The sequence below is a fragment of the Sardina pilchardus genome, chromosome 14 (genome assembly GCF_963854185.1).
Source record: "Sardina pilchardus chromosome 14, fSarPil1.1, whole genome shotgun sequence".
Lineage (NCBI taxonomy): Eukaryota > Metazoa > Chordata > Actinopteri > Clupeiformes > Clupeidae > Sardina > Sardina pilchardus.
This window is the reverse complement of record NC_085007.1, coordinates 33,973,855-33,987,091: the sequence shown is the minus strand read 5'-3', so window position 1 is coordinate 33,987,091 and position 13,237 is coordinate 33,973,855. Positions and strand designations below refer to the sequence as shown.

Sequence of the window (13,237 nt, the reverse complement as noted above, 5' to 3'; positions counted from 1 at the left end):
GGACTCACTTTCTACCATAAAGTTAAAGAATAGTAATAACAGAAGAAAAGGTAAGAAGGTGTTGATGGCGTGATTAACTAGTGTGGTCCCTCCACTGAAGAATTTCTATACCACTGCCCTGATGGAAATATGTAAATCCTCAGAAATGTCAAGTGACTACAGTTACTTCTACCTGCTTTGATATATCATTTCATAAAAAGAAATTTGGCCATAATAATTATATTGCAATTATATCAATTCAAGTTTTCTTTGCAGCACAAACAACAATAGGCTACAGTTTACTTTACTTCAGGGCGTAATGTTAACAACTTCGTTAACATTAAGTTTGTTTGTTTGTTGTTCTGTATTGACAGCAGACGGCAGAATGCAGGTGCACGCAATGGATATGTTTTTAAAGAGAGTGCATTCGCTTCCACATGAACCTCGGAATGTGCTGCACCAGAACAAAGACACTGAATGCTATGCTTTCTATCGTGCGTGTGGCTCGTTTTTCAGATTTGTTTGCTAAATTTAAAAAAGCCACACAATTTAACATTCTAGCCTGCAAATGGTTAAAGTGATGCTAGGGCCAGATGCTGCATAAGAAATGGAAAAACTCCACTGACCAGTTGGCCTTGCCAGTTGATCGCTAACGTGAGATACGTGGATGATGAGATTTCAGATCATTTTATTTGGCAAAGAACTGGACAATGCTACCGGAGATGAGATGTTCAGGGTAACAGAATTGTTGCCTGCTTTACAAATCATGAGCGTACAGGGGAGCTACATCCAGTGCAGAACTGAAGTGTTGAATTAGCTTCCACTATTAAAGTAGCTATAACAGATGTGGGAGATGGACCAGTCATCTAAAATGAATTGTACGCGTCGCGAACGGAACGCTTCAGTTACGCGTCCAGTATAGCTTTCCAGTTAAGTTAGCAGGGATATGCGTAGTTTGCACTGACGGGGCAGCATCGATGACAGGTCAAGTCAAGCTTCATAACGAAAGCCAAGCAGAAAAATCCTGCCATGGTAGCGACACATTGAGTGTCGGAAAACTCTTAACTGTAAAAAAAATATATATGCCCCCGACCTTGCTTTGAATCAAGTCGTAAAAATAGTTAATTATAGCCTATGTTAAGTCACGTCCCCTTCAAACACAATTACCCTATCCTCTGCAATGAAATGGGTATCCAAAATATCACATATGTTAAAGGCCGTATTGCAAGGTTTGCATTATTAAACAAATTTGCATTAGGTACTACTCATCTAAACTGTTATCCATTGTAGGCCTATTTGATGTTGCAATGATTTGAGGTTTGCAATGATTCTTCTTTCCCCCTCAATGTACTCTATTGCGTCACGTTGGGGACCACTGAACAAGCCCCCTTGAGATTGACATGAGAGAGGAGTAAAGAGAAACGGGCAAGACACGGTTCAGCAGTAAAAAGTGCAGATTATAGATAGATACATAGATATATACAGATATCCTAGATAGATACAGTATATAGACATATAGATATATATCACGTCACATTTTGCTGGTTGGGGGTGGCCTGACCAGCGATCACGCAGTCCACCACTGTAGTTTACATGGAATAGCACTGCCTTGCCTAGCCTACCACACGCACCTGCCATACACAGCTTACTTTCTCCCTGTCTTGGTAAGCCATACCCTGACGGTGTCAATGACAAACAATCAGGAGGAGTAGTTATTGAAAATAATCACGCTTTAGACATGACCAGCCTACTTGGCAGCAGCTTGCAACAGGGGGATTCATAGGTGGCACATAGACCATACAGCTAGCATGAATGCAAATATTTTTAGATCTTCTGACTAAGTTTACTGTACTTATTCAAACGACATCAGCACCACTGCCACTGGATATAAAGCAAACATTGACTTTCACTTGGTGCTTCATTGACTGTAAAAAAGTGTAATAATATTATCTATGCACTGCCTGATGTAGACTAGCTTGACTTGCTAGCTCGATGAGTTGCGAAATGATATCAGCAACACGTACTCGTTCCATATTAAACTTAGGCTACAGTTAACATAGTTTGGCTTTCCAGGCTACTTGGACCATGCATTTAATTACCTTTCACTGCCTTCACGTCTGCCAGGCTCCAAACTGTCTTCAAAACAGCAGTTGCAATTCAGTATAAACAGCCTCGGTAAAGTTAAAACCAACTAGCGATGCTAGTCGCGATTAGCATTTGAACTGCAGTTAGGTAACCTACCCTCATAACTAGACAGCTTCCCAGGCTACTTGGACCATGCATTTCATTACCTTTCACTGCCTTCACGTCTGCCAGGCTCCAAACTGTCTTCATAACAGCAGTTGCAATTCAGTATAAACAGCCTCGGTAAAGTTAAAACCAACTAGCGATGCTAGTCGCGATTAGCATTTGAACTGCAGTTAGCTAACCTACCCTCATAACTAGACCTCTCAAATTCCGAAAAATGCATTAAAATAACATTGGACTACGTTGTTATTTTTGTTAAACCTTAGGGTGGCTATGATATAAATGGTGTAACGAAATTTGAAGTGTAAATATACAAACTTTATGAAAGTGTAAGCCACAACCTTTTCCTACAGGAATACATGGAAAACATAACCCCATAACCTCCATAAGGAGAACTCCCCAAATTCAGAAACATTTATTAAATTGAAATGGACAACAACGTTATCTTTGGTAAACTCTTAGGTGGCTATGATATAAATTATGTGACGAAATTCGAAGTCTAAACACACTTACTGTTGAAAGTGTAGCTGCGATTTCCATAGGACTACATTCTAATTCAAATCCTCGTTGCCTCACGCACACCACTCTACTTCCGGTATTTCGCCTGCTTTGTGGGGGTGTCATATGATCCTCTGAGTGAAATACCCAGAATGCTCAGGTCAATACAAATGATCCAAAACACACCGTCACTGAGAAACATCGTGTGATTGTCTACTATATATAACAACTGAACACACATTGTATTTAACAGCGAGTAAGTCCGTACTTGTCCCTCGGGACCATGGCATCTCTAAGAATTACCCAGTCTCACGGTGAGACAACGATGCGGACAAGCCTAGAATTACACCATTGGTGTATCGCTGCGGACCATCCCAAGTCAGTCAATTGAGGATTGAGTACTATCGAGTTTGAAATCATGGTGTCATTGAACTGTATGCATTAAACTTGGAACTGTGCTGTGGTGTACACATTAGTACCTTTTACAAGAATGGCAATAAATAGATTTTTTTTTTAAAATATCAACATTGTATCTTAAATCACTCTGAAATGTCCTTTTGGCATGACCTAAAGCAATTTAAGATGAGCTATTCCGATTAATAGTATACATTCACCAACACTCACGTTTTTGCTAATTATAGAGCCATCGACAGACCAAATAACACCAAATTTATTGGGGGTGCTTTGAATGGGGTCTCAAGTCATCCCACCAAATATGGCTTTCATACGTCACAGCATATCCAAGATAGGCGCACTTCCTGTTTGGCGGCTTCGCTCGCTGAATTTAATTGGTTATCACAGGCGAACGCTTGGACGTATGAAGACGAAATCAAGGCGGTTGATCCACCTTGGTCTGTAGATCACGCGTGCCAAGTTTCATGACGATCGGATAAACTATGCGGCCAGGGTAGCTTTACTTTGACTTTGAACAAAATTCAAAATGGCGGAAAATCCATCATGGCGGAAAATTACATCACATGGTGCGTTGGAATCAGCTGAGTCAGAGGATTCCAATGGTATAAGTTTTATCAATATCGGCCATACGGATCAAAAGTTACGGGCATGAACATCTTTTCCATCTTTGACCAGTTGGTGGCGCTAGAGCGTGAGAGTGGCGAGCATGAAACCTGGTGGTGTCAATCAAGGTAGTCTCCTCTATCAGCATACCAAATTTCATGACTTTATGTCTTACGGTTTGGGCTACAGGTGGAAAAATGTGTGGGCATCAGCGCTCAAAAGTCGCTTTTCCATTCATTCCTATGGGGAAAAATCGACCGGAAAAACTGGAATAACGGGAGAACGACAAGGCGTATCGAAAAGCTTTATACAAGCCACCATCCTCGCATCAGGACGCACGCGTGAGAAGTGGAACGGCGTCTCTAGCTCCAAATCCCTAGGACAAGATAGGGAGACAAAAATGTTCTGCAAGATAAATAAATTTGATAATAATAATAATAGGAAGAACAATAGTGTGCTTTTGCAAGCACACTAATTAACTAAATTCCATAGCCTAGATTACCGTGGCATTGTGTTGTCACCTTGTTGTGTTGTTCTTTTTCCTTGGTCATGTCTAATTAGCAGCTTATAGGTTAACTTACTCTACCATGATTGGAGTTGATCCAATGAGTGACATCCAGCAGTCAAAATAAAACTTTATGGTATTCTCCTAATAGCGTTAATGGAATAGATTTAATGTGAATGTGCAGGCCTACATAAAATGTTCAGGAGATCCAGCATTTGTGGAACATCCCCTTCTTGGCACACATGCCAATCTAGGAATACTCCTTTACAGTGGGTACGGGTTGAGAATGCACCTTTTGCCGCGGCAATCCCGAAGAGATCCTGTAGGCTGTCAAGCCGATTTTTTTCGAGGCTAAGGCAATGTACCCAAACAACCACCAGGTGGCAGCAAGTTTCAACCCGCATTTCAACTGCATTTAATGATGACGACTGCATATCCGGCAATAGTAGACTGAAGACGAAATTAATCAAACAACGTTTCAATAAACCATTGTTGAAATGAATGAAAATGGTTTTAGAAAATCGCCTATAGGCCTATCAGAAGGAAATAGCCTTCAATTCAACCTGAAAGACTCGATAGGCAACCTTAGATTAATTCATTAATTCATTGCGGTTACAAGACCGCATTTCCGTGAATAGGCTATAGTTGTCAAGGCGAAGACGAAAGAGATGGACAAGATGGACATTAGGCTACATTTATATGCGAGGCCTACTAAGAAATGTATAGGCTATTTTAAAACGGAGGCATGCGTTCATTTTAACCGGGGACGCTGGGTACCCAGCACTTTTTGTTATCACAGATTTTGTCCCCACCACTTTTGACAACTGAAAATAAAATGTATTTAACAGATATCTCTTTAATACATGCCTACGCTTGACACTTTACTTATAACCATACATGCGAAGATCGTGTGGTGTCGTTGATACAAGTACCGTAAATCTTGTAATAGCGGCGACTTTACAAAGCATTCGTGAGTGTTGAGCCGACGGTTAACTTCTGAGGCAGATTTCTCCGTTTTTCTCTTGGCATGACAGGATGAACTCTACTCCTTTGAATGTCTATATTTCAGTAATATGACGTTCAATTCATTAGATATAGGTATTGTTTTGAAGGTTGATTATGCCCCTTCCTGAAAACGTAATAACTATGATTTTGAAAATTTGGACAATGTGACTGATTTCGCCGTGGAAGGTGTCATATTATTGCTGCTATATTGTTATTAGAGGGGGAAATATATCCTAAAACAAAAAAACCCAAAAAGTATAGATACGTTAGGGTTCTGAGACATGGCAGCTGGCTTGGTTAGATTAGAACTAAGCTTACATTTTACCAGTTCACTTTGGGGGGTTAAATAGGCTATTTGGTAGCCTACTAGAGTTATTACAGTTATAGTATGTGACTATTCTACGTTCATCTGCCTTGCTGTTTTATTTTGAATCTCCCATGGTGGGGAAGGCTATCAAATAGCTTATAAAATTCAAGTAAACATTAGCCCTGAAGAAGACCTTTGGTCGAAACATGTTGGCTTGTAAGCTTTTAATATGAATTAAGCCATACTCAATAAAGGCTTTTTAACTCTTCCTTTTTTCCTTTTTTGAGTGCCTTGGACCTGCTGCTTTTTTGCTCCATTGACAATTCCCTACCCTATGAACTCTATCCACCTGAGCGCCGGGCTGATTCTCTGCATCTTAAACATTAGCATAATTTAGCCAAGCAACACAGTTACTATAGCGAGCTATGTGGCTAGCCTACAACTTAGCCTAAATACACAACTGAAATAAAAGCAAATCACAAACTCTGTAACTCCACATTACGGTTTTATTGATAGGATAGGCTATGTACAACATCTGCAATAGAATTAAAAATTTGAGCCTTGCCTCTCGACCTCACCTGCCAACCCTGTAAGGTTCTGTAACTTTCACGCATCCCTGAACTTGAAACCAGAGCCTGTCTCTGTTAAAACTTCCTGTGCAATCGCGAAATATGCTGTCAATCATAAAAATTCCCGCCACTATGACGGTTCCTCCAATCATCATCCAGAAGCTCGGCATCCGAGCCATCCCACTGTCCCATTCACCCCCAGAGAGGCCGGGCTTCCCTGGAAATGAAGATTTTGCTGCGTTTATCAAATAAACATCTAGCTTTTTCTGCACTGAGACCAGCCCACTCCGTAGTGCCATTGAAGTCCAGTGAAGCCGAGCCTCTATGGGGCTTTTAATGGATTGTGTCGTCACAGCAATGTATTAGGCGTGCGAAATCGCGATAAATAACTGGCAAAACCTTGTTGCGAAACTAAACTATAGCTATATAACGATATAGCCATGAAGTTGAACACGTTTTAGCATGTTCTAGTTGGAATATTAAATTTGCTAATGTAGCCCATAATAGCCATTATTTGATGCAATTTTCCGTGATATTTTAGAGGAGGCTGAGCCTCCCTGCACTCAATGAGCAATGTTCACTGTGTGCTATGTGTGTTCAGTAATTCGGTTAAAATTGGGTTAAATGCAGAGAAACGAATTTCAAAAAAGAAAAGGATCAAAAAAGTATATATTCTATTCTAAGCTACGACCGGATAAATGACCAATATTTAGTTTCACTGTCCTCCGCTGCTCACAGCGCAATTTCGAATAGCCACGGAACTACGATTAAAAGATTTAAGCTTTGTAGGCTACTGTATTTCGTAGAGGGCCTTGGTATTAACTTTGAAAAATGTGTCTGCCCCCCGCAGCAGCCTACAGTTTCATGAGGAGGCCTAAAGTGCTGCGCCGACATCGGCCGTCTGTAGGCCTATACCGTCTTTAAGCGTCTTTGTGCGTCTCCGAATCCGATGGAGACTGAAAGTTGGTACAAAAATAAATGGGATGAAGTGGTACAAAAGTAAATGCTTCAACACAAAGTTTATGCCACTGCTCAGGGTGAAAGGATAGTGAAAGCCTATAGTCTAAGGCAGCGATTCCCAAACTTTTTATTTTAACGCACCAACTTCAACATCTTCATATAGGCCTTAAGCCACACGCTGAAAAGGCAACACGGGTAAAAAAGGCCCTCGTTTAAGACACGACCACACAACAGCATATGCTCATTCCCACGCAACATTTCGAATTTATCATTCTGAACGTGAGCTAGATTGAGCGCTATGAAACGTCAAGTCAGGGTATATGCCATATGCGGGACATTCTAAAACGCGTAACGTGAAAAAGCTTAACGTGGCTTAAGGGCGGAAAACAACGATCAATCATCACCAAATTTCTCATGACCATATATTGTCAAGGACACTTAAACCTGTCAAAAAACTAAACCGTAAACCAATGATTATAGAAGATATCTCATACCATAACGTAAACGTACCATAGGCGCAGTGATATCGTACGCAGCATCTGAAAATAGTTCCCATAGACAACAAGCAGTAGTAGTGCCAGTAGTTTGCAAGTTGCCTTGATTATTACGCCAGATGAGTGTGTAGTTCCATGTCAAATCAGCCTAGAAAAACTTCAGGTTTCATTTTCAGTTGGTCTTATTGCACTTTCTAACTTGAGAGAAGACACGTTTTAAATGGGAAAATTACCAGACATCTTAGTCACTTTTAAACATGAAGCTAGCAGGCGAGAAGCTAATGGTCTAATCCGATTCAATGATCTATGCTAGGCTGAAGCTAAAAGTTGTATCACCAGACTCACAGAATGGCAGGATGAACGGGAACAAGGTAAATATCGATTGTTTTGCTCGAGGGGAGGTGGGAAATGAGCGTATTTCCAAAAATGGCGGAATATCCCTTTAAGCATTGTATAGGCCTATGGCTTAATGTCAATGTCAATGTCAATGTCAATTTATTTATATAGCACATTGAAAAAACAACCACAGTTGACCAAAGTGCTGTAAAATAAAATAAAATAAAAATAACATAAAAATAAAGTAAAATAATTATAAAATAACTTTAAAGAAACATAGTAAAGATTAGTAAATAATAATAATAATAATAATAATAATAATAATAATAATTAATGTGGAATAAGGTTGGAAAACAACGACCAATGATCACCAAATTTTCCTCTCATATTACCTCTCATATTACCTCTCAAAAAACTCTCAAAATATCGAACCCGAACTCCAATAATTATGGACATTATCTGACATTAAGCGTTTCTGTCTCATTGACACCTATTGAAAGGAAAAAGCTTAACGTGGTTTAACGCACCTAAACAACGATGATTGATCACCAAATTTCTCTCTCATAAGCACATCGAACTATCAAAAACTCGGACCCAAACTCCAATAATTATGGACGTTATCTGACATAAGCATAGGCCTATTGCCGCCTACAAAAAGGCTTAACGTGGAATAAGGTTGGAAAACAACGACCAATGATCACCAAATTTCTCTTTTATATTACTTCTCATAAACACATAAAACTCTCAAAAAATCGAATCCAAATTCCAATCATTATGGACGTTATCTCAATTTTCACGTTAAGCTTTTTCGTGTTCAGAGTTTTAGAATGTCCCAGCTATGCTGTGCGATTTCACAGTGCAGCTTTTTTTTGTAGATGTAACACGCACAAGCCTTCTTAAACTGCATGCTTTAGAAAGTTAACGTAATGGAGATGTTCAAAATAACTAGCCTACTTTTTGGCTAGCAAAGGCACATTGCGTTTGGTTTTGTGACTTATGAAGCATATCCGTGAAAAGTTGAGCAGACACTGCTGTTTCATTGAAAGAAGGTAGGCCTAATAAGCATTTCTCTCCCTCTCCATTGACCAGAGAGTGTTTTTCCGGTATGAGCCGAACCTGCATGTTATTAGGGCTAGCGCAAGTCTGCCCTGCTGTCGATGCCTGCCAGTTGGAAGCCTCAGTGTCAGCTGAATCTCTCAGCAAGCAACAAAGTTCCACCGGAGACACTGGTCAGCCCCACACCGGACCTGTCTGGTCAGTCGGAGTCTGAGGCTACAAATAGCTCCAGTACCATACTGTCAGTGTTGTGCATGAACGAGTTCAAAAGAACGTGTTCATTGAACACGCTCATTTTTCTGTGAACGCTGAACTGAACGCAACACATTTGTAAATAATGAATTTGAACGTGAATTCGCTCAGATTTTGGGAAATGAACGACGAACGTCACTGTTGATGTCCAATTAAACGTTACAGAATTTATTTTGTCCTGAGAAGTCGAGTGACACTATCTGCTGGCAATTCAGAAACAGTATGTCGTTGTCACACTCACTGCCCACGGGCGCCACTCCTAAACTACAGCTTTGCGCTACCTTACTACATTACCCATGATCACGTTACGCGTGTACACAGAACCGCTGCTAGGCCTATATGAATGCAATCGCGGAAAGATTCTGCACTTGTCAGTGATGATAGAGGGATGCATAACGTGTTCAAAGAGCCCTACAGGATGTCACTGATCCATCTGGTAAGGTAATGCAGCAAGGCAGCCTCCTCCATACCCCTGGTGTAAAAACTACACTCTTCTGCCGTCAGGCATGCACAGCTGACGCATTTATTATTAATTATTAATAAATGCGCGGCCGCATTTATTAGGCGTCGGTATCTGCCATAGACCTAAAAGAAATGTATCTGCCCAGCGAAATAAAGCCCAATTTACGGACATTCTCAATTAGATGAGAACAACAGGTGGCTGTAGCCTATATTCCGTCAGAAACAGATTTTCATTCAAATGAACTGAATTTGAACTAGTTCAAAATTAAAAATGGTGAACTATGAACGTGAACAGTTCACTTTGCACGTGTGTGAACTGAACTTTGAACTAGTTACTGAAGAGTGTGAACGTGCACAACACTGCATACTGTCCATTCTCTCCTATTTTTGTCCTTTGTGATAGATAACAGTAACTAGCAAAATAGCAGAATTTATATTATCTAAGGACATAAAATTGTGAATTGATTTTAGAATTGGCAAACTGTATACAACAAGTTTTGAGAAAGATCAACAGAGAAGCTTGCTACAACAAATTTCTTTACTAATTCAGTGGGTTGCATCTTACCTGAAATATTCTGTTGCCATTGATGACAGTTCCATTCTGACTCCCTAGATCAACCAGCATGTAGCATTGCTGGTCAAGGTCAAAGTATACCTCGGCATGTGACTGAAACAAATCAAGAAAAGCAAAGGAGACTTTTCAAACTCAAATGTTATTATAGCTTCTTTTCAGTTATGTCAGAAGGAGGACAGAAAACAAGAAAAATCTATCCTAAACGTAAGGCAGTATAAAGTTTCTGGTACGTGAGACTGAATGACCCTGCACAAAACAGCCCAGATAGCAAACAACAATTAAAACATGCTGAATTACTGTTGTACTGCTAAAAGATGTTGAATTAACTTCCAAATCAACATCAAACCATGTTATCAGTTAGCTTTTCCACGCTTCCCATGATTAATATTGAGACATTGTTCCAATAATGACGGAAAATTGACAGGGTTCAAAGGCATTAATGGTGATTTTAAACCATAGAATGAAGCTATTGATAAAACCCCCTGCCCTCTATCTGGCCAAAGCACACCCCTTTTGGCGTCATAGAAAAACAAGATATTCAGCAGCATAGCAGCATTAACTAGAAAAGCATTTCCTGAAGGAAATACCAGTGCATGGAAAGTCATTGCTAGGATTATGCTAGGGTACTTAAAGTGATTACTATGTTGTTGCTAAGCTAAATAAAGTGGTTACTATTCTATAAAAGGTGGTTACTAGGTTGGTTACTAGGGAAATCACGTTGGTTGCTAAGGTGGTTGCCAGGGTGTAATTATGGAAGTGGTTGCTAGATTGTTACTAAGTAATTATGGTTGCTTTGCTATAAAAAGTGTTATTTTAAATATAGTTTTAAAAAGTTATTGAAATTGGGAGAAATAGAGAGTGATAGAGAAAGTGAGAGGAAGTGAAGAAAAAGAAGTGAAAGAAAGTGGGGATGACAAGTGAGCTATCCAGTTCAATGGAGAGACACACAGAGAAGAAGTTCCATTTAAGTTGCTGAAGTCAGTGAGAGAACACTGGCAAAGTTGATTCCATTCTATTTCTTTAAGGCGAGACACGGCAGGTGAAAACATCGGTTTTTTTGACATCAGTCAATTTCGAGATTTTGTGCTAGTTTGCTACCTCAGCATGTATTCTACCAGCCTACTACAACAACAAAGTCCGATTTGCACATTTAAGTGTTTATTTCATGACATTTTGTCTACTCGCGCCTATATTTCTCCTAATTTTACCAAAAGTTCCCATTTTAAAGTGTCATGTACTACCGTGACCGTGATCCAAATCATATCGTGTGTGACACCGTTGCTCAATGGCATGTCCCCAGCAGACGTCAAAGGGGTTTCCTCAACATCAGCTGACTTGTTTGTTTGGCTCAACATAGAACGGGGTCACTACACAGGCAGGGAAAATGTTAGGGAACTGAGCCTCAAACTGCTTCAAGCTCAGGACTATCACAGGGCTCAGAACAGACTACTGGAGCCAATTGACTCCCAGCAATATCATTCCCCAATAAGAGACTGATCCCCTTAAAGGGATAGTTCGGGTTTTAAGACACGAAGTTATATGGGTTCCCTGTCAGCAACGTTGTGCATCAGCACTGACTTCCCCCCCGACAGCGTCCTGTGAGGCGAGATCCAGCCGGTTTTTGATCGTTTTTGATGCTGAAGAAAGTAGTCCGGCAAGTTTCTGGGGTCACGAAAGTAAAGTGTTTTTCTTCTCAAAACCATATGCGTTCAAAAGAGTGATATATTTGCACCACAAAAACGGTGTCCAGCTGTCAGTAGCGCGCAGTGATAGGAATCGAGAAAAATAGTGCCAAGTGATAACGAGGTTTGAATTTTTCCTGGACAACGTTTTTGTGGTGCAAATAAATCACTCTTTTGAACGCATATGGTTTTGAGAAGAAAAACACTTTACTTTCGTGACCCCAGCAACTTGCCGGACTACTTTCTTCAGCATCAAAAACCGGCTGGATCTCGGCTCACAGGACGCTGTCGGGGGGTAAGTCAGTGCTGATGCACAACGTTGCTGACAGGGAACCAATATAACTTTGTGTCTTAAAACCCGAACTATCCCTTTAACAGGCAACGCAGGCATCACCCCAACCGTGACCAGGCCAGTGACCAAATTAGACTTCAGAAACACTTTGTGAAGCGGCACCGCTCCATATTTCCCACCTACACCTTCTACTAACACAGAAGTCTCGAGGGAAGTACTCTCAGGCAGATCTAGCACTCCAGTGAGCAGAAGCGATTGGGCTGCCCCAGTGTCCCTCAATATGCTTACAGGCATCTCTGGCTCCCCCTCAGCCACAGACACAAAACCTTCAGACACAAACCCTTTAAAGAGAGGATCCATTTTAGCAGACACGGTCTCCCTGTCAGCAACATCCAATAAATCCTGCTTCTCAACAGGTAGGACCAAACCAACTGTTTTGGAGTCCCTGTTTTCAGACCACCCCCTCCTCTGCAAATCAGGGCACCGTGACTTTATGTGGCCAAATATTAGGCAAAAATGGCACTTAATGTCCTCTAAACGCTGATACCTTCGTACCTGTCCAGCCCTAGGCTGGCCTCTGAAGGGACCAACATCAGTGGCGCACTTACTTAGCCCTGGTTTCTCCTCAACCTGACTGGGAGGATTGGAGCATGACTTTTCTTGCCACCCTCCTCTGTGCACCAAGACATAATTATCGGCCAGTTCCGCCGCCTTAGCTACAGTCCGCACCAGTTGGTCATTAAGGTGCACTTTGAGATGGCGTGGAACACTAGCTTTAAAGGAACAGTTCGGATGTTACGTTGACTTGCGTTATCTCGGCACCAGGTTAGCACGAGATGAACGCTGCAACTCAAGGAAGGGCAGAAATTCACTGAAAATGGTCTTCACCGACCTACATCACCCCGACTAAGTTGGAAATGAGGTCCTATGTTCAAAATCCCGAACTATTCCTTTAAACTGCTCTAACATCATTAGTTGTCTTAACTCTTCAAAAGTACATAC

General features: G+C 40.9%; 1 protein-coding gene across 1 annotated transcript in view; it reads right to left on the bottom strand.

Moving 5' to 3' along the window:
• The window catches only part of aggf1 (angiogenic factor with G patch and FHA domains 1), a 137,467-nt gene that overhangs the window by 31,755 nt on the left and 92,475 nt on the right, over nt 1-13,237 (bottom strand). The window contains exon 10 of the mRNA XM_062553671.1: nt 10,253-10,354. Within this exon, the coding sequence (XP_062409655.1) occupies nt 10,253-10,354 (102 nt within the window). The remainder of the gene's footprint in view (nt 1-10,252; nt 10,355-13,237) is intronic.